Consider the following 20,873-nt stretch of genomic DNA (forward strand, 5'->3'; position numbering starts at 1 on the left):
GGGAGAACCGTCGAGAGGGACTATTCAAACTTTCGAAATTCTACACTCACACAAATGATCATTTCTTTTGTCTTACTCGCCCATTTGTCGTACACCGAACACTCTGAAAGATCAGTGAGGCAGATGTTGGAGGATCCACGAAACGAATTGCTCATGATGATAAGAGGTGCCCGGTGCTTCAGGGGCGCTCATTTAAATTCGTTGACTTTTCCCCTCCTTCGTTTGCCCTCCCACCTGTTCTTGCTCTTTTCTTTGCGACGTTACCGTTTGTATGGTACTTAATAGTTGGCGGGAACCGTCGAAGAGTAAAAGGGCCTCTTGTACCCTGGTCCTCGGCACCGGCACGCATTCATTCGGAACCAGTTGGTCGACGCACGATACGCGCACACCTGGGCTGGGAAATTCGCAACGCTGAGGTGACCCACGAAAATCGAAAGTGACTGAGATTATGTACTGCTAGGAGATCACTTGATGTCTAGGCAACAATAGAGGCAACAGGTGTTTTTCTAATTCATAGTTCTATAGTTTTGATTGCTTGCAACCGCATCAATAGTAGATTAGCTATGGAGGATGCTAATCAGATCAAACTAAGTTAGATGACAAGAGAAGTGATGACTGATCAGCTGAACCCTTCAGTCTAGCCAGCAAGTGATCCCTTAGCAATACAGTATACTACCTTGTAAGTTGGAAAGTTTGTTGAAATAATTATGAAAGTGAAACAATAATAGAAGAGGAAGATCGGTATCCTAATGGCGATGGTGGGATTCAGGGAATCTATAAATGTGAAGTCTATTATAAAAAGAGAATGGGGGAGTTTACTGATCATTTGAATTTGAGACTAGTGACTGTGACAATGGTTGATAGTTCTTTGTATAAGTGGAAATCAATGTGCTCTGGTATGTACTAATTGGTATTGAATATTTTGAGAATCTTCTTTTGAAAATGACAGTGTTTAACTTCGTTGAAGTCTAGTTTTAGGAGTGATTATAGTTGCATATGGATTTAAGGAAGGATTGTATTTAATAAGGGAATAAAGTGGTCAGTGTTCATTCGTTTAACATATCTCTAATAACGTTGAACACGTGTAGAACAATTAGAGAATTGGCGGACTGGAAATTTGGTCAAGGTGAAGTCTGCGATCGCGCGCGTACTTGCTGTTACCGTAATCTCAGCAACGGAACATTTGTAACTGAGGCTCTTGACGGTAAAATTCCTGTTCCTAGAAGAACTCACGTTGTTTAGAAATTAGATTAACCCTTGAAGTCAATCTTGAAATATTCGCAAAGAGTCAAAAATGGAGCATAAGCTATCTTTTTACAATTTCTTTATAGAAACCATAAACGTGAGTTTATTAAGATTTCAGTTAGTTTATATTCGAGTTTAGGTATTACTGAATCTATGCTGAATTAATAATTCTAAATTAAATCATTCTAAAAGGAGAAATAGGAATTGGTGGTTTTGAACCACCTGGGTAGTTCTAGTGTCAACGTTCAACTAGTGTTAATGTATAGAACAGGTGTAACAGAGCTGTTTACTAGATTGCAAGCAATTTATAAAGGAGTCTACTATTTCATTCAGCCGCTGGTGACATTGCGGCTAGTTTCATTTTCAAACAGTGAAACGAGTTCCACGAACGATCCGAGTTATGAGCACGAAACGAGCGTACCGTAGTTTCACCTGAAAGGGTTGCCGTGGCATTCGAAAGAAACCGTGCCTTTAGTCTCGAACCGGGACGAGCCTGGTGCACGAGCACCGTTTCCCTGTAATTACAGCATTTTACCAATGAGAACCACCGACAGATTTCATTTTCACCGGACCTGATTCTCTTCGGTCATCTTCTTTAACCCTGCTATCTTCTTCGAATCTTTTTTGACCCAATTATGTTTTCGTTTCTTTGGCAGTGATTTCGAGTTTGATATTATTAATCTAGGAAGTTTAAATGATTGTCAATCTAATGATTTTGAATTATTGCTAATCCAGTGATTTTAAATGAGTATCAATGTAATAATTTGAAAGTATTGTTAGTGTAGTAATTTTAGATGGTCAGCAATCGATTGATTTCAAATTATTGTCAATGTAGTAACTTTAAATTACTATCAATGTAATAATTTGAAAGTATTGTCAATGTATAGTAATTTTAAACGGTCAGCAATCGATTGATTTCAAATTATTATTAATCTAGCAATTTTAAATGACCATCAATGTAATAATATGAAAGTATTGTCAATGTAGTAACTTTAAATGATTAGCAATCGATTGATTTCAAGTTATTATTAATCTAGTAATTTCAAATGATTAACAATCTAATAATTTCGAATTATTGTTAATCTAGTGATTTTAAATGACTATCAATCCATTACTTTCGTAAATTTATTTAAATAAAGCCACGAGTCCTGATGTTCATCGACTCAGCAAATGAGCAATTCCTGTGCGTCGACTCTCAATAATTTTTTGTACACAGTTATACTAAAAACTTCAGCAGTCTCGAATTCCCCGACGTCATTCTATGTTTTTCAGGACAAAAATGAGCATATTAAGCGGCAGATTCGCCGGATCCTTATCATGCCGCGCCAGACATTTGGTTAACATGCGGCGGGCGATGGAGACGTTGGTCACCGAAATCGAGGAATACCAGTTGTCTCGATGCCGGCCGTACGACGAAATTCCTGGACCGAAACCTATTCCTCTCTTAGGCAACACATGGCGGTTCATTCCTTTCATTGGTACGACACCTGATTCCTGTCCTATTTAAATTCTTCAACGTTAGAATTAGAAATCGGAAAACACGCGATATAGATAAGTTCCCTGTCCTTTCTCTTGTATCGCGTCCAACTCGTGACGAAATTTTCAGCTGAATTTTAAATCGGTTAATAGTATCCACTTGTTTACTATCAATTTGATATCAATTTATTTATTCATGTTATCCGTTTATTTTTAGTATGAACGAACTGTTGAATCACGTACAGATTCTTTTCTTTTTCTAAGTTATTAAGACAATTAATATAATCATCGAGTGAAATTGAATTTTTAATATTTTTTACAGAAACCATAATGGTGGTCTTCAATTCAATTGGTAATTTAATTTAGACAATTTTGAATCATTTCTGAGAGAAACTGTGACAAAAGATCACGAATTGAGATAAGTCATTTTTCATCTGGTGTTTAGTTTTAGCGTTGAATTTACATGGTGCCGCTCCCTATTTTTCAGGATCGCTGCACTCCTAAATTAATTGGCTAAATGATAACGAGCGATTCTTTACGACTGTCGGCAAGCATAATTAAATATGAACGCGCGCTCCGTTAACCACGAATGTATAAATTAGTGACTCACTCGGAATGGAATTGCAGAGCGTTTAGAAGTCTCTGAACCGATTGATTTAATTGCGGCTGAAACTTTTCATTCCTCGCTAGAAACTTGTGTAATTAATTTACTGCTCGCTTCGCGGACAGACAAGTTAGAGTCGGCTTAACGATTTGCATGTAACAGAAAAAACCGATTTATTATCTAAAGAATGTCTCTTTTGCTACATTGACTCTAAGTAATGTAGATCCTTGTATCACTTTGTAACGTACTTCTTACTGCCATTTCGAAAACCGCCTGAGAACGTTGGACAGTCAGACAAACAGTGGAGAATTATTAAAATACAGAAGTATTTCTAAAATAAAATATCATTAAACTGAAACATGAAATGTTTAGTTCTTATCAAAGTAAAATTTACTGAACTAAAACATGAAATGTTTAGTTATTATCAAAGTACAAAGTTTACTGAACTAAAACATCAAATGCTTAATCATGATCAAAGTACAAAATTGTTCCTAAAACCATTAGCAAGCTAAATTTTCCATCATTATCAACGCAAAAGATAATTCAAAATTAAATTTCTAACTCTACAAGTTGCCATAAGAAGAAACCATAAATATACAAACGAAGAAACATTCAAATTCGCGACATTCCGCATTATCATAACCAGAGTGTCGCGAATTTGAATATTTCTCCGATTATACACTTATACTTCCTTCTTATGGCAACTTGTAGAATCAGATATTTAACGTTGAATAATTCTTCGCGTCGCTAATAATAGAAAATCCAATATTTCAGTTTGCCAATGATTTATTTCAGGAATAATTCCATACTTTAATATATGCCATAAGAAAACGATACTCCACGTCCATTTTCCAAAGAAATCAAGTTCACCGTTACACTAATTACAATTCTGCACAATTTTATCCTTCAATTTTCGAATCTTTAAATGGACTCAAGCGACTTTCAACATAAACGGTTCACATATAACTTCGGTGAATATAAACGGAGAAATATTGAAATTCGTGAGATTCTACCTACGATAATGTACAAAGAGTCGGCCGACAATGACCCAATTTCGTACAAAACGGACAAAAGAAACTCCAGACGATTTGTAACGGAGACGCGCAGACGACCTTGGCTGATTCACGAATTTGAGTTACAGGCGACTTCAAGATCCAGTCGATAGACCAGGTGTCGAAGCGTCTGCACGAGGAATACGGGGACATCGTGAAGATGGGGGGCCTGCTGGGGAGGCCCGACATGGTTTTCATTTACGACGCGAACGAAATCGAGCGTATCTTCAGGCAAGAGGAGAGGATGCCGTACAGGCCGTCGATGCCGTCCCTCAACTACTACAAGCACGTGCTCCGAAAGGATTTCTTCCGTGGTAACGCGGGCGTGATCGCAGTGTAAGCTCTGAATACCGGTATCGCCGCCGATCGATCTTGACCTCGGAGTTTCGCTCGGGAATCGGGAGCTCGGCGTACTCCGTAGCATAACCCTTTGCACTCGAAAGTTTTTCACTAGAAATATTCAATATTTTCCGATGTTTCTGTTCTTGCTGTTATTTAAGCAATTAATGTACAATGTAGCTTCATCTGTTGATGGTTTTGTACATTTCAAAGGATCTTCGTCCGTGAAGGGTTAACACTAGATTTATGGACGTTTGTTCTATACTTTATTCTATTGTTCCTAGAAAACTACGTGTACTATAGAAATCGACTTGAACTGTTACTAAATGTTTAAAAAATTCAGTATCCGTCGAACTGACGGGTTCCGTAAATCTAGTGTCAATCTTGTTCCCTTAGTTTTATAATTGTTAAGAGGATAACCGATTTCTCTTTGAGAAATCAAAGAAATTGATTCAGCAATAGGCAAACTGAATGGTAAATCAATTAGTCTCGGTGGATGCACTCTTCAAGTTGCTATAGAGAGATTTCAAGAAGTTGATTCAATTCAAATCTTAATCCACTTACTTTTCTATAGTCTACTGATTTTCAATCGAGAGACGAAATTATTCGGTCTCTTAATTGTTTCCTAAATCGATGCTTTACAGCTCGACGCACCTGCTGGTCCTTCACGAGCAGAGGCAAAAGTCGAGGCGAGGTCGATGACACCTGTCGATAGGTCATAAACTGGCCAATTCGAACAGGTATCTACTCGGCAGTCGAAAAAAGTATATTGCAATCGCCGCTGCAGTTCGAACCGTAGAAAAAGAAATTCTCCTTAACGTTTCTAAGAACCATAGAAGAAACTCTATAGCAAATGTCAGTAAATTCTATTCGAGCTTGGTACTATTAAAAAATAGTACTAGTGAAAGTATCGAATTCTTCTATCCATAGAAGACCTTGAAGCAAAACCATTAGATAAGAATTGAAACGTTCGAACGAGCGCAGAAATGCAGTGTCATAAAACGGAGATTGTTTAAAAAATTCATGTAGGTGTTGGCATTCTCCGAGGTAGGTCAGAGGTAAACGCAACGATCGCTGCAATCGTTAGCCAAGCCCCGATCGGCGATTCCGCGAATATTTCAAAAGTTCCTGGCTCCGTCAATCTAACGAATGGAAAACGCAATTAGCCGCAGCAAGGGATATCCTAAAAACGGGAATTGTCAACATAATTGCACGTCACGCGTCATTGGATCGTTGTTTTCGAAACGAATCCAAGAATTTTCATATCGGAGATTGTGTAAGTTAATCAGTGAACTGCGCTTGACGAGTACAGTCGCCATTTTGAAAGCGAAAGTAACCTCTTCAATTCATTATTTATTTTTCCAACTGTAGTTCTTGTCATTCTCTTCTTTATTCTCTTGTTTTGATGTATATTAGCTGCATTCGCTGCATTTTGCTCGGTTCTATCGACAGAACTTGCGAGCGCCGACAAAATGGCGGATCGCAGTTTCCGTATTTCTCCATCGTTGATGTTTTTGAAGCGTTAAATGTTTGAATTGATTTTAAAAGTAAATAGTTCCACTTGAGTACTATAACGAGTATTCAAAAAAGTCGAGGAAAATGTATTATTACCATTTTTATAAGGATTACATATTAATATCACTAAAAACTCGATAGTTCTAGCGATCATCGGTGTTTCATTAGAGAACGATGAATATATCGTGAATATTATTAACTACATTCCATGGTTAACTGGTTAACAAAGAATTCACGGAAGCCGTTTGCGCAAACAGTTCGATGTACGCGAATATTTCGGTCTATCACGCGACGAACGAGGTTGTCGTACGCAACACTAGAATAATATTGGACACGCGTCGCCGCGGCGCGAGGATGTTTGCAGAATCCATTACTTCTTATGATGATCAAATATTGACGAAGCGATTCGCACAGCTGCGATGCGTAATCTTTCGCTTGGCAAACTAACGGAATGGCAAATATTTGCGGGTCTCGTTGAAGCCTGACGAGTGCGGTCGCGTTGTACTTTCATTCTCGCACGCGCACGCTTCGATCTGGGATCATTGCAATCCAGAGTTTTCAGGGGAAAGATGATTTCATGATCATGTTCACGAACGCGGTGCAAATACTCTACGAAACAAGTGATTGAATACTTAATGCGAAAACAGCTTAAATTATTCATATGAATATTGATAACTTCGGATAACGACTGATACCGGTACATAAATCGTTTCAAATGATTGAACAGTTCTACCGTGATAGTTATATTATGATTATAATAATCATTTTACCGATCAGTTTCTACAGTTATTGATAATGTTTACAACTATTTGTAATCATGACGAGCAAAACACGCCTCGATCGAGTATCGAGAACGCAACTATTACCTAACGGCCGTAAAGAGAAATCACGTTATAGAACCGGAATCCGACACCGCCGCGTATTTTCGGTAAGGGCGTATTAGGAGAAAGGGGTCGATGCAACTGCAACTCTAGTTGTCATGCAGGAAACGGCAACCCGACTGACTGTCCATATCTGGTTGCACAACATTTGGTTTCGTGCGGGTCGAGCGACGCGCGTCTCGCATGTTACATTTCGCTCGCCCACGTTTCAACCGGATTTGTGACGTTCCTATATAGTGATCGCATACAGTGATCAACTGTTGATTTAATACCGAGACAATGCATATAATAATTTTTCGATGATAAACGGATTACATATTTTCATTTGTTTCTAACGACAACGGGAAACTAGCACATTTGTCAATTCTAGTATCGGTCATTCTTCAATTAAACGATGATTATTTTGAAACTTTTCTGTATTACTAGTAACACTACCTAATAGTGGCATTCAAGATAAACTTGCAATAATAATGCATTTCAATTATATAAAATGAAAATAATCTAATATCAAACGATGTATTTTTCTCAAAATGGTGCGGCGCTCGTGTTAATATGTTTACGATAGATAAAGCGTCAAGACATATTCATTTCGCTAACAAGATCGTATGAATAAATTTCCATCCGACATTTATGCCTCTCGAGGATCGTAACTCCGATTCATTTCGCTAAATGATTCCCGTGCTTACTGCCCCGACGAGTCGTTCCGGCGGACATTATCATCTCTACGATGTGATAACTCACGTTTAACATCGGTCCCCGTGTTCATAGTTCAAGGTCTAACGAGAGTCCGGACATTTCATCCTCTTCAGCCTGTCGCAGGCGTCGTCGCCTTTCACTCAACCCTCGTTCAGCGGCGCGAATAGCGATAGTTATTTCGCTGTAACGCGAAGAACGGGGAAAATGATTTGTACGTTCGAACGCGGTACCGTCGCGACGAACATTGAATCGGAATGATTGGGAAACGGTGAGGTAAATTATAGTTCTCGTACGTTGCGACAGAAGCTTCACTTTGTTTCTGTCTATGAAAAGAATAATTCCATTGTGGGATTAATTATAATATTGTATCAGACTCGTGAAGGTATTAACAAAGCTTAATATTAAATGTCAAGCTCTATAATTTTGCTGTGTCTGAGTGCAAAAGATTAATCGTGTTGTTCCGAAAAGAAAGATGGAATCCCATGGGTTCTCTAATACTTATTCTTTAATAACAAAGCAAATGATATTGAAAATAATTATCAATAATTCAGTATCACAGTAGCCATATCATGCTATGATCTAGCTACTTATATTACTAAATATTCTTATTCAAAATCAAGCTTGTTATTATAATTGTTCTTCAATTTGGAAGCTCCGTGACAGTCATCGTATTAACCAAATTCCTATTATTTCCAACGAATGCAAAAAAATCGCAGAGCAAAGAGTTAAACGCGAGAAACTCGAGACTAATCGTGTTGTTCCAAAAAGAAAGATGGAATCCCATGGGTCCTCTAACGAGCACGTTTGTTCCAGACACGGCGAGGACTGGTACAACTTCCGGAGCAAGGTGCAACAGGTGATGCTGCAACCGCGGACGGCCAGAATGTACATTTCTTCCATCGAAGAAGCGAGCTTGGCATTCCTACAAAGGTTCGCCGACAATTAGTCCCTCCTCCCTGGACGAGTTCCACGTACTGAAACTCATCGGGGCTTTCCCCGCGTTTCACTCTTTCCTTTCTGTTACCGTTTTTTCTTCTTGCCCGCCATTCACTCCGTTCCATTGAAGCGGTTTCTATCGGTTTTTCAGGATAGCGGCGATACGGGACGAGCACGGCGAGGTGCCCGACGATTTCCTCAACGAGGTTCACAAATGGTCCCTCGAATGTGAGTAGAAAGCGGCGTGTCGCAAGACTGGCTGTTTTAGGATCCTCTTGGGATTCCTTTCGTTTTGTTCATTGGTGAAAAATAATTGAATCTTGAAACGAATGAGATTTTCAAGCTTTTACAATTATTCATTGAGCAAGTCGATTTCAGAAGATAAATAGTATACGTTGAACGAATGAATTTTCATCGAGCAAAATACGCACAATGGAAAAAGTGTAATATATTATATTATGTTAGAAATGTTTTCAAATAATCATCGTTTCATTGAGTGAACTACAGTAAGTCAATTTGGTTGACGAAACTTAGTTGAAGTTAGTTCTATTAAAGGTTTCAACAGCCGACGATAACTTTCTCGTGTGTAGCCATTTTGAATGTATAGATCTACGTGTTTTGTCGTAACTCTGATACATAGAGATCTCTCGCTTCCAATTAGGCTATAAAAAGTAACGGAAGAATGACGCGGCAGATTTCTAATGGAATTCCTGAGATAATGGTACATCATCAGCGGGCCGGTCATCGAGCGGGCACTATCACTCGTAGGCGAAAGTCCTGCTAACGGATTCGAATTCTGGCCCCCGAGCCACGAGTCGCTCGTTTGCGAATGCTAAGAGTCATTTGAAGTGGCACGGGTTTATTCATGCTGTCCTTCAATTTTTTTTTTCATTAGCCATCGCACGTGTAGCACTGGACGTTCGACTGGGCTGCCTGGACGAGAATGCCAACGCGGAGACGCAGGAGCTGATAGACGCCGTCTGCACGTTCTTCGTCAACGTGGGAGTGCTGGAACTGAAGATCCCATTCTGGAAGCTGTTCAACACGCCCACCTGGCTGCAATACGTGAACGCTTTGGACACTATCGTCAAGTAAAACGGAATTAACGGTGGAACTTACAGAATGGTCAAATTGGTCCAGGGATTCTAAAAGAGAACTAAAAAGAACTATAACTACAATCTCCTCCAATATCTTCAATTGAACTCATTCAGAGAATTCAGTTAGAAACTATGTTCTGTAAAAACAAGAACAGTTTTTGATGAATTGCAAATAATCCCACTTGAAGACTTACTAAATAACAGAAGGAAAGATATACAGAGTAAAGGGCAATACCTTGCTGAGTGAAAAGTGGGAGATCTCCCCATACTGTTAGAGTTTCTGTATAGAATTTAGAGATTTGACTGCTTGATCTTTCTAGTGTTGTATTAACACTTGAACTTGAACATTTCTTTATGAAAGCTATAAGCATGAATTAAGATTTTAATTCAAGTATTAAGTGTCTGTACCTTTGCAGACATTATGAAAGAGGAAATTGGGAATTGGTTGTTTTGACCTACTTGGTAGTTCCAGTGTTAATTGTTAACCTACTGTTTACTGTTATCGAACAATTCAACTGAGTCTGAATGTATTTGCAGCACGACTTCTAAGTACACTGCTGCTGCACTTGAGAGGATACGCCAGGGGAAGGACAATGCCAATGAACCTTCCCTTTTGGAGAGGGTATTGGGGCTTGAAAACGATACCAAATTAGCTACCATCCTATCCTTGGATTTGTTCCTAGTTGGAATTGATACTGTTAGTATTTTAGAGTACCAGTTGTTTACACTAAAGTCTTCTATTTCTATAATTGTATACAGTGAGAAAAGATATTCATACACTGGTAATCCTTGATTTCAATTAAAAATTGTTTCTCTTTCAATTGAGAGAGTATGATCAGTAACATTGTTTGCAAATGATTCTAGACTTCTAACGCGGTGGCATCAGTACTGTATCAACTGGCTCTACACCCAGACAAGCAGAATACAGCATATGATGAAGTCTGCAACGTGCTTCCCAGTGAGAACATGCTGATCGAAGGGAAACACTTGGACCAATTGAAATACTTGAAAGCATGCATGAAAGAAACTCTGAGGTTTGCTTTAATCCCTTAGACTAACAATAATTCATTCATCACAAGTTTCAACAGAGAATCATAGTCTTTTGCCTCACAATATTATTGTAGTCTATTAAAATTCTAATATGGTTCAACAAACGCAAATGTTATGAGTTGTGTTGAGTTTACATTATTGTTCTTATTAGCAATTTGTATGGTTTCTAAATCTAGAAAGAGCATGGAATGCTTTCTTTTCTAGTACATCATTAACGGTAAATAGTTCTGACAAATGCAACGAAATTAAATCCTAAGGCAAGGGGTTGACAAAGGTAGAAGGAAAGAGCCTTAAACTCTTCAGTCATCCAGTTGATCTTTAATCCCTTGGATAAGCCCTGTTACCTGAAAGCATTTACTGCCAATAAAAGTGATTTCTTCGCACAGGAGCATTTTCAAGTTAACACACCTTTCTGTTCTTGTAATCCTAGTAAAATTCCTGACAAGGGAAACGATTATTAAATCAACATTTCTCATCTGCAATTGAAAGCATTCCAACTTCTCTATGTATATTCAGAAGACACACTGTATACTTCTCAGATTACCCAATCCACAATCACATGTAACACTAAATAATCGTGTCCCCATCTTTCACCAGGATGTACCCAGTTGTAATTGGCAATGGACGCTGCATGACGAAAGACACGGTGATCAACGGATACCAAGTGCCCAAAGGAGTAAGAGACAAGGAACAATTAACTTCAAGCTAAACTACCAAACCCATTCTCTCTTCAAAACCATTCCAACTCGAAACATCAACTGACACAAATTTACATTATTCTTCCGTTATTCAACTAGTTGCCTAATTACCTATATTTTATTTCACACATTCTGTGTATCTCCAATTCACAATATTATACACATTTTATACTGAAAGTACTAGTTGGGACACCGACGAGTCCACCACGAAACAGGATATCCTCTCACCGGTTCTCTCCCCGCAATTAGGTGCAAGTGGTGTTCCAGCATTACGTGATAAGCAATTTGGACAAGTACTTTCCGCGAAGCAAGGAGTTCCTCCCAGAGAGATGGCTGCAGGCGAGCGGCGTGCGTCACAGTTTCGCCTCGCTTCCTTTCGGATATGGCAGAAGAATGTGCCTAGGCCGTCGATTCGCTGAACTGGAAATGCTGGTAGTCATTAGCAAGGTAATCACCCGCGCCCGATTTCGCGAGATATCAGAGGAATTGAATGGCCAAGCTATCGCGTGACAACGGGTAATCTTACACGGTACCCATGGGAATTACGTCCCCATTGAGGAAACGTACGCAACCGACGACGAAAACGAAGGTGGACCCAGGTTCTTTGGAAGATTTTATTGCGGCATACCTGACACTTTCCTTGAGTGCCGGTCCCCGTTAGTTCCCTCGGTGGTCACAGTCAATGCTCGTGAACAATAAACGCTGTGTCCGAGCCGAGAATCCGCCGTTTATTGCTGGCGACAGGCAGGATCCGCAGGGTGCCATTAATCTGTCGCCTGAGCAACGCGATAATCCTCACGGTTACCTGAGCAAACGCGGACCGCGGGGTCACTTTTACTTCCCCTGACACTTCCTGCGTTGCAATTGTAATTTCTGGTTCTTCTCTTGGGTAGTTGGAATTTTTATTGGCTGATTTCTTCTATTCTTGGATGATTTGAGTATTAATTGATTGGTGTCTTCTATTCTTGGATGATTTAAACCTTAATTGATTGTTGTCTTTTGTTCTTGGATGATTTGAATCTTAATTGGCTGATTTCTTCTATTCTTGGATGATTGGAACCTTAATTGATTGCTGTCTTTTATTCTTGGATAATTGGAATCTTTATTGGTTGATTTCTTTTATTCTTGGATGATTTGAACCTTAATTGGTTGATTTTTTCTATTCTTGGATGATTTGAATCTTGATTGTTGTCTTGTATTCTTGAATGATTGCAATTGGTTTCCTTCTATTGTTAGATGATTAAAGTTTTCCTTCCACTTTTAGATGATTGGTGTTTCCTGCTATTTTCAGATGAATCGTTGGATGTATAAATATGATTACACTGTACAGTTCTATAAGTTAATAGAGATTATGTAACTCCTTTTATAGCATGCAGAAAATTGAGAATCTTTTGGAGATGTTCTCTTTCTTGTGGATATCCTATAAATATAGAAATTCAATATAGAGATAAACTAAGGGAAACATAATTTCTCTTCTGGAAACAGGTAATAAATTACTCCACTGTCGTAAGGTTCATATTGTTTTCAATGTTTTCAATCAGGAAATCCGAGGAAGCAATAACGCTAATAAAAGTGAACGGTTTCTTCGACCGAGGGTCCCCTATAAAATTGGGGACATTACAAATTGGAAACTGTTGCGGTTTATTGCCGCTCGAAATTCGGGGCATCCCCAATTAGCTAAATTCTACCCCTCTAAAAACAAAACATAAATGCTACTTTCGTCGCTTATAATATTTATAATCCGCGCTATTGTAAATCTTAAAGTTATTCATTGTAATTTTATGAGCATGAAAATGCTTGGATTCCCAACGAACATAGAACGGGGATCTTTATCGAACAAGAAATCGGTTTCGTGCTCCTCGTGCTCGCTTTCTAGTTCTTTGCCCTGGAAATTTCACTTCCACGCTTTTCCGTCATTTCCCAGTACCCAATTAATTATTGAGGTCACAGTAAACGAGAATCGTTACATGTAATGACAGAAGAATGGCGAGAAAGCGTGAAAGAAGTATAAAAACAGCACTTCGTTCAATTGTATACTTCTTTCTAATCATCTGGATCTATAGAGTCTTACAACGTTGTTAATATACAAATATTTACTTCATATATATAAGAGATTTTACTCTTGTATGAAAGTTGAAGTGTAAACATATTTTTGTTACAGATACTTCAACGTTACAAGTTAGAATATCACCATGAGAAGCTAGAGTATTACATCAACCCCATGTACACGCCGAAGGGACCATTAAATTTGAAATTCATTGATAGGTAACCGTATTGAGGCAGCCGACAATACACGGCACTTCAATTATTTATTTGTATATGTACAAAAGTGTGAAAAGGAATAAATGGACGGCTACTTTATACATTTAGCGATACTTCTGAGATGTGTTTATTATTTATTATCTCCGTATCACCTTAAATTTCAGTTCACCATCAGGAGCATACATGAATGTAATTTTATACTTCAGTGGTTTATGATGGTACTCCAATTTATAAGATCGTATCAGCTGAAATATAACAAGAATAAATATAAAAAGAACCTTCACGTTAACCTCTGGTCTTACACGAATCTAATACAGTTGTTCCTATAGGAAATAATTCATTGAACTGTAACAGAAACTTCTGCCAAAAATTGGTAGAGTATTAGTTTCTTAAATAATAACATTGTTACCTACCTTGGCAAGCAATACTTGTATTTCCAAATCGGCGAATCTCCTGCCTAAACACATGCGTGCACCATGACCATAAGGCAATGATGCGAATGGATGCAGCGTCTCTTTTGTAGATTCTGTGAGCCACCTCATAGGCTTAAAGGTTTTGGCATCTTTCACGTATTCCTCCATGTTTCCTGTCACGACTGTGGGGAATACCACCTGTATCTATAACAGATTAAGTTTACATTTAAGAAAAAGGTCATTTGGATCTGTGAGAATAATAACTGTCAGATATAGTGAATGGTGCTGTCATTAAAGGCTCATTACTTACTCCTTTTGGTACCTTGTAACCACAAATTACAGTGTCGTTCTGCAATGTCCTGCCATTTCCAATTACTGTAGAGTATACTCTGAAATGTGCTATCATGAGTTACAGTTCTCACTACTTAGTCTACTTTATACAATCGTTTCTCATTTCTCACAGTATGTCCTTGCACAAGTCATTATCATTGGGATGGTAATTATTATACCTATATACCTAAATACTTCACGAATGAAAGCTTTCATGTAAACTGCCTGATCAAGGTGTTGCCTGGTGAGAGGAACAGACGGATCTGGAAGAATCTCTACGAGCTCCTGATAAATCTTCTCCTGCTCTTCCGGTCTTGTCGCCAATTGATACAGTATGGAACAAACAGCCATAGAAATCTGCAACATGAAATTAGACATTAATAAACGTACCCTTCATCTCAAGAAGTTAATGTTTGCCACATACTGTATCTATTCCAACTAGAATCAAATCCAACGCAAGAATGCAGGCCATTTTAGGGTCAGTCTCTTTAGCCAAGATTCTTTCTATCAAGGATAAATCAAACTCATTGGCAGCTTGTTTAGTTTTTAACCTCTCCATTGCAGCATCAATGTATTTCATGCATATTCTGAAAAATACAAGTATCTTCCATGAACATATTATTATCTCTCAATACATCATCTACCAGTATCAATAAAATGTCACTTACTCAACAAAGTAGTCCATATTGCGTACATAGTTTGTCCACAACCGAGAAGGTAAGTACCGCCAGAAAGGAGCTTTCAATTCAAGCACAGCCACATTCCTTAAAGCAAATTTCGCTGCGTCGATGATCTTCTGGGGTTCTGAATCTGGAGTCAATGTACCTCCTAGACATCCCAATCTAACATCAAGAGCTACTCGACCAATGCCTGCAACAATACACTAATTAATACACTGAATACTATCAATATAAACAAGTGAAATACATTATACAATAGATTGCATATTTCAATTGAAATTAAAATGTATACCAACACTCTAGAGCCCATTTGTGTATCTCATTGTCAAAGTCTCCTGGCAGTTCTCCATCTTCCCTTTTAATTTCCTCGATTCTGAAACAAATTATTCACAATCTTATAACAACGTTAACAATATTCTATCTTAAACTTACAGCTTACACTCTTTACCATGAAATTAGAGCTTGTAATCTATAAGGATCACGTTATATCACATGTTTATCCATAGAAAAAAAAGCAAGGACTGATGTTTGAGTGAAATTCTGGCTTCCCAGAGGATCAAGGACATTAATCAGCATATCTTTGGAGCATGAGATCACTGTTGATCACCTTTTTATGAAGTCACCGGTGACCACCTCGATGGGTGTGATGTACTTTCGAACAGTCTGCGGTTGGAGAACTGGTTTCTGCACGCGGGTACGAAATTCTCTCCAAGGTTCACCGTGTCTGGAACAGGCAAATATTTTATTATGTCATTCTGAAGTAATACTGGCCGTTTAGCTGAAGGCTTGTGACTTATTTGAGGGTCAAGGAGAACCACAGTTGACTGACACGAGTTCGAATACTTCAGTGCAGTTGGATACAAATGAAGGTAAACTTCATATTTTTCATATTAAGTACCGTGAAATTAGATATCACATTTCTCAAAGATATTTCTATAAAAAGTGAAGGACGTTCTTGAAGGTCCTTGATACGAGGAGTGTCGAGTTCAAGAGTCATCCAGCTTTAATTCTTTATCATACAATGACGAATGAAATTTGTGACGTTTTCTAGTTAATTTCGTAATCGTTATTCACATTGCAATATACAATTTTTAAATTCCAAAGTTCAAACCTGAAACTTTATAGATACCATTAACCCTTTGAACTCTGTAGGCTCCAATATTGCACCAGTTATAATATTAAATATTTTAATGAATCAAAGGAACTACCCTAAAATTATTAGATTCTCCAAACTTCCAAATTTTGTACTAAGGAAAATAAAAGATCGAGGGAATGTTGCATTTCTAATTTTTGCTAGGAATACTATAAAAATTAGTTACAGTTGCTGACAGATAACAAAACCATCTGTAGCGCAAAGGATTAAATCATTGTAGAGTTACAAACAATTCAACCTACACCCCAACAACGCCAGGCAAGCTACCAAAGAAGTCCTTCCTGACGACGCTCTTGTACCGGACCAAACACGGCATCGACGGTCTGAACGGCGTCGGTCCTTCCTGCCTGTAGATCTTCTCGATCTCGTCCGCGTCGTAGACGAACAACAAATCCGGTCTGCCGATCAAACCGCTCAGCCGGCAGATAATCCCGTATTCGTCGTGGAACACCTGCGACACCTTCGCCATGTCCGATATTTGATATTGCCCGATCACCGGGAACAATCTCCAAGTGTTCCCGAGAACGGGGATCGGTTTCGGGCCGGGGATCTCCTCGTACGGCCTCGTCTGGACGGAGACATCGTGATCGAAGCTGCAAATCCGCGTCGAGGTCACCGTACCCGCGCCTGTTGCACAGCGAAAAAACAGAAGCCGCATGCACGATGAATGCTTGATCAACGCGGATCGATTTCGAGTCGCGTTCTCATACGAATGGACAACCGCGTCACGAAATATGCGCTGCATATCAAACGGTGGAGCGGAGTAACCGATGAAAATTGTTTAACCGATTAACCAGTTGACTGACGAGTATACATCGTAAAGCTTGACATGATATTAATTCTTTATTTTTTTATATAAACATGGAATTCTTTGTTTCGCTTTGATCTTTCATTATCACGTTGAATGCACTATTTCATATGGTAAAATACGCAAAATGAAGAAAATATGATATTAAATCATTTGATTATTATTGCACGTTCATCTAGTTGAATGTCACGAAATTAGATAGCATTATTTGTAATATAGAACTGTTTTCAAATAATCAACGTTTCATTGAATGAACTATAGTAATCCGATTTGGTTGGGGGTCACCGGTGACCCCCATGGCATTCAACGTGTTAAATAAATAATATGAAATTATATAAGAATTACCAGGAATCTGTATGTAACTAAATATTTTCACTGAAATTTCCGTGCCACGGAACGTGTTAATTAACGCGTTAACCGACACGGTGGTTGCCGGTCACTGGACCTTCTAAACTGTTTGAAAGCAATTAGAGGATGAAGTGTAAATATTTCGTTATTTTTACCCATGCATAAGTTTCGCCGGAGCGCGTCGCACACTTGGGGAAGCCCCGTCTTCACAGTGAACTGCAGCTGCCGATTCATCCTGTGGAACGAAGAATTTATTATCACAAATCAATCCGAAAGAGCAAATCTAAAGATTGTTACCAAATACAACCTTTGCATCATTAATACTAGGTTTACAGACGTTTGTTGCACAACTCATTCTATTGCCTCTAAAACCAATGATGTTCATTAATCAGGATCTTAGAAGTTAAAGGTTTAAAGACAGATAATTGCAGTAATTACTAACTGTAACATTATCAATCAATAAATACAACCTGTGCATCATTAATACTAGGTTTACAGACGTTTATTGCACAGCTCATTCTATTGCTTCTAAAACCAATGATGTTCATTAATCAGGATCTTAGAAGTTAAAGGTTTAAAGATAGATAATTGCAGTAATTACTGACTGTAACAGTATCAATCAAAGTAAACATCCCATTCGCCATTTCTAAAACTCACCATCCTAACTAAACCCCTTGCCCAACAAGTGAGACTCATGGTGAAGATTTTCAACATGACTCAACAAATATATACATCACTCAGTTCATTCCAATTAAAAGTAAATATTCCTCTGTAATCAACTATGATACTTAACAGGAAATATAGACATAACATATGCTTAGGATTTTCCTCTTTCCACTAAATCATTAATGACGTAGTCGTATCAGAGTTGAGAAAAAAATCAAAGACCAAGAGATTAATTACATAACTCTCAATCAGCCGAACAAATCACGAACCCCATTCAATCCCAGAAAGCTCCATAAACCTACATAATTCCAAAACGAAACCCCACAGCCCCATTTGCACATTTCACAGAATCCTCGATCCCAGCATCAAACCCTTCCATCAATAAATACATCCAGCCTTCTCAACACTAGGATCACCGGATCATTATCCCTCCCAGCTACCTGCGATCCGTGCAACGCTAAATCCCATAATTGCACCCCTACCTGGCACACAACGTAGAGCCAGCCGGCTATGTCTGTTTCCGCGATAGCGAGTGTCCCGTTATCGAACGCAGGCTGCTTCACCGTGGCGAACAATCGGATGACCGGTCCGATCGCGTTACCATTCTAACTTTCTACCATATCACCGGGCACGCGTGTCGTGGATCGCGGGTGAACCGTTTGGCACCTCTGCACGCCGGGGGACACTGCAACGCTCGGTCGCTGAATAGCTGGCGATCGAAATTGCCCGCGGATGCACCCGCAAGTTGCGCGCTGTTCACAGCACTCGAAGCAAATGGGACCATAGGATCTGACCGTGTGAACCCCCCACCGCGGATTAATCTCCCACCAGTTGGTTAACGGTCCGAATTCTCTGCCCCGTCGTGGATCCGCCGATGGGAAGAGCATTCCGCCACGATGTCCGAGTCACTTTCACGCGGGACTCGTTTGACCCGAATTTTTACTCGACTTTCTTCGTTTGGGCCGTGCGTGGTCGGCTGGTCCTTCGAGGGTGCCATTTATGAGCTGGACTTTGTGAAGTGTCTCACATTGTTGGGGACTGACGCGTTGACTGCCGTGGTTAGCGACGAATAGCTTCTGAATGATTGGGTAGAATGGTTGGCTGAAACAGGGGATTGTTAGCGATGAATCTAGATCTGATTTTGATGAGTATTTCAATGGTTTGGTAATGGAATTACTGTAACAGTTGGAATTACTTAGCGAAGATTGGAAATGAGTTTGAGAGTAGTTCTTGGATACTGTGATGAATATTTGGAGAAACTGAAAGTATCTATTGTTATAATTTTATAATATAAGAAATATATTATAATATAAGCTATAATAATAGAAATATATTATAATATGAGATATCTATAGTTATAATTTTTGTGGGCGTTGAACTATGTATATAATAATAGAAACATATTATAAGATATCTATAGTTATAATTTTTGTAAATTGGAAATTTACAATAAATCGTTTGTTCAGCGATAAGTGATTATTTTTATGTAATTTCATGAATATTTTGCATTTCTTAGATGCTGTCTTATGTTGTGTATCTGTCTTAAATTGTATGCGCTTTTTTCTGGCTATGAATTTTGCATTCAGCATGTATCCGACGCTGATTGAAATGTTCGTTTTAATAGCAGGGAAGGTAATACCGAAAGGTCGCAGCAAATCTTCCGGTCTGAGGGGACAGACAGGTAGACGCCTCCGAGGATTTATTGTCTTTGAACGGCGTCGGTCATTCTCCTCGATGACCGTGATTATCCTGATAGTACCGTTGCTTATTCCACGGTATCAATAATCCATGTACCTTCCCGAATTTTCCGGAAAATGTTGTATGCCAACGGTATATCACCCATTGCATACTCCTGCCGCTGTTGAACACTACCTGAAAGCAATATTTTATTTTTTATAAGCAATATGTTTGTATTTATATTGTCTACGACACTTGTATTGTCTATCATTTTTAAAAATTGTTAATAAATCAACAAACTATTTCGTATATTACCTTAATTTATATTTCCTATGACACTACTATTACCAATAATGTTTAAAAATTGTTAATATAGCATAATAACTATTTAAATCATTCAACTGTTTCATATATTACCTTAATTTATACTTCCTATGACACTCCTATTAACAATAATGCTTAAAAATTGTTAATATACTGTATGTTGTCTCAATTTATACTGTCTATGACACTCTTATAGTCTATAATGTTTAAAAATTGCTAATATATCATAACAACTATATAAACCATCCAACTATTTCATATGTTACTTTAATTTATACTTTCTATGACACTCCTCTTACCAATAATTTTTAACCATACGATTGTTTCATATGTTCCCTTAATTTATACTTCCTATAACACTCCTATCACCAATAATTTAAAAAATCGTTAACAAACCATCATAACTATATAAACCATCCAACTATTTCCTATACTACCATACTTTACATTATTTAAGACACTCATATTGTTTATAATTTCTCTCTCTGAACATGTTCAGTTATAATTACTAATTAAACACTCCACCTAGCTAGTACTCCCTCAACGTCGTCCTCCGAGGACGCGCAGTGGGGGTAGCTACCCCTGCGAATATATTAGGAGGCCCAGCAGGGTTGACGGTTCAC

The 20,873-nt window shown here is 38.5% G+C and overlaps 2 protein-coding genes across 6 annotated transcripts; one reads left to right on the plus strand and one right to left on the minus strand.

The window, feature by feature from the left end:
* Positions 1 to 8: 8 nt before the first annotated feature.
* Positions 9 to 13,965, plus strand: LOC116433207 (putative cytochrome P450 301a1, mitochondrial). 5 transcript variants are annotated; one of them, XM_031991051.2, is made up of 11 exons: positions 9 to 896; positions 2,518 to 2,723; positions 4,467 to 4,713; positions 8,622 to 8,738; positions 8,896 to 8,972; positions 9,640 to 9,835; positions 10,379 to 10,538; positions 10,706 to 10,875; positions 11,489 to 11,567; positions 11,839 to 12,036; positions 13,751 to 13,965. In XM_031991051.2, the coding sequence occupies exons 2-11, from the start codon at positions 2,525 to 2,527 to the stop codon at positions 13,856 to 13,858; spliced, it is 1,551 nt and encodes a 516-aa protein (XP_031846911.2). In that variant the 5' UTR covers positions 9 to 896; positions 2,518 to 2,524; the 3' UTR covers positions 13,859 to 13,965. The 5 variants fall into 5 exon arrangements, with proteins under 5 accessions (XP_031846911.2, XP_076227691.1, XP_076227693.1 ...); XM_076371576.1 differs by having other exon boundaries at positions 9 to 416; XM_076371577.1 differs by lacking the exon at positions 9 to 896 and adding an exon at positions 1,126 to 1,204.
* Cyp301a1 (Probable cytochrome P450 301a1, mitochondrial) lies at positions 13,966 to 20,852 on the minus strand. Its single transcript, XM_031991039.2, has 13 exons — positions 20,242 to 20,852; positions 19,889 to 20,121; positions 18,732 to 19,350; positions 17,739 to 17,818; positions 16,670 to 17,054; positions 15,882 to 15,998; positions 15,571 to 15,647; positions 15,263 to 15,464; positions 15,019 to 15,181; positions 14,782 to 14,951; positions 14,575 to 14,653; positions 14,265 to 14,468; positions 13,966 to 14,096 (listed from the first exon to the last, which is right to left on the minus strand). Exons 4-13 carry the CDS (start codon positions 17,815 to 17,817, stop codon positions 13,989 to 13,991), a joined length of 1,584 nt encoding a protein of 527 aa, XP_031846899.1. The 5' UTR covers position 17,818; positions 18,732 to 19,350; positions 19,889 to 20,121; positions 20,242 to 20,852; the 3' UTR covers positions 13,966 to 13,988.
* Between the last annotated feature and the right edge of the window lie 21 nt (positions 20,853 to 20,873).

Source organism: Nomia melanderi, chromosome 10, assembly GCF_051020985.1.
Source record: "Nomia melanderi isolate GNS246 chromosome 10, iyNomMela1, whole genome shotgun sequence".
Classification (NCBI taxonomy): domain Eukaryota; kingdom Metazoa; phylum Arthropoda; class Insecta; order Hymenoptera; family Halictidae; genus Nomia; species Nomia melanderi.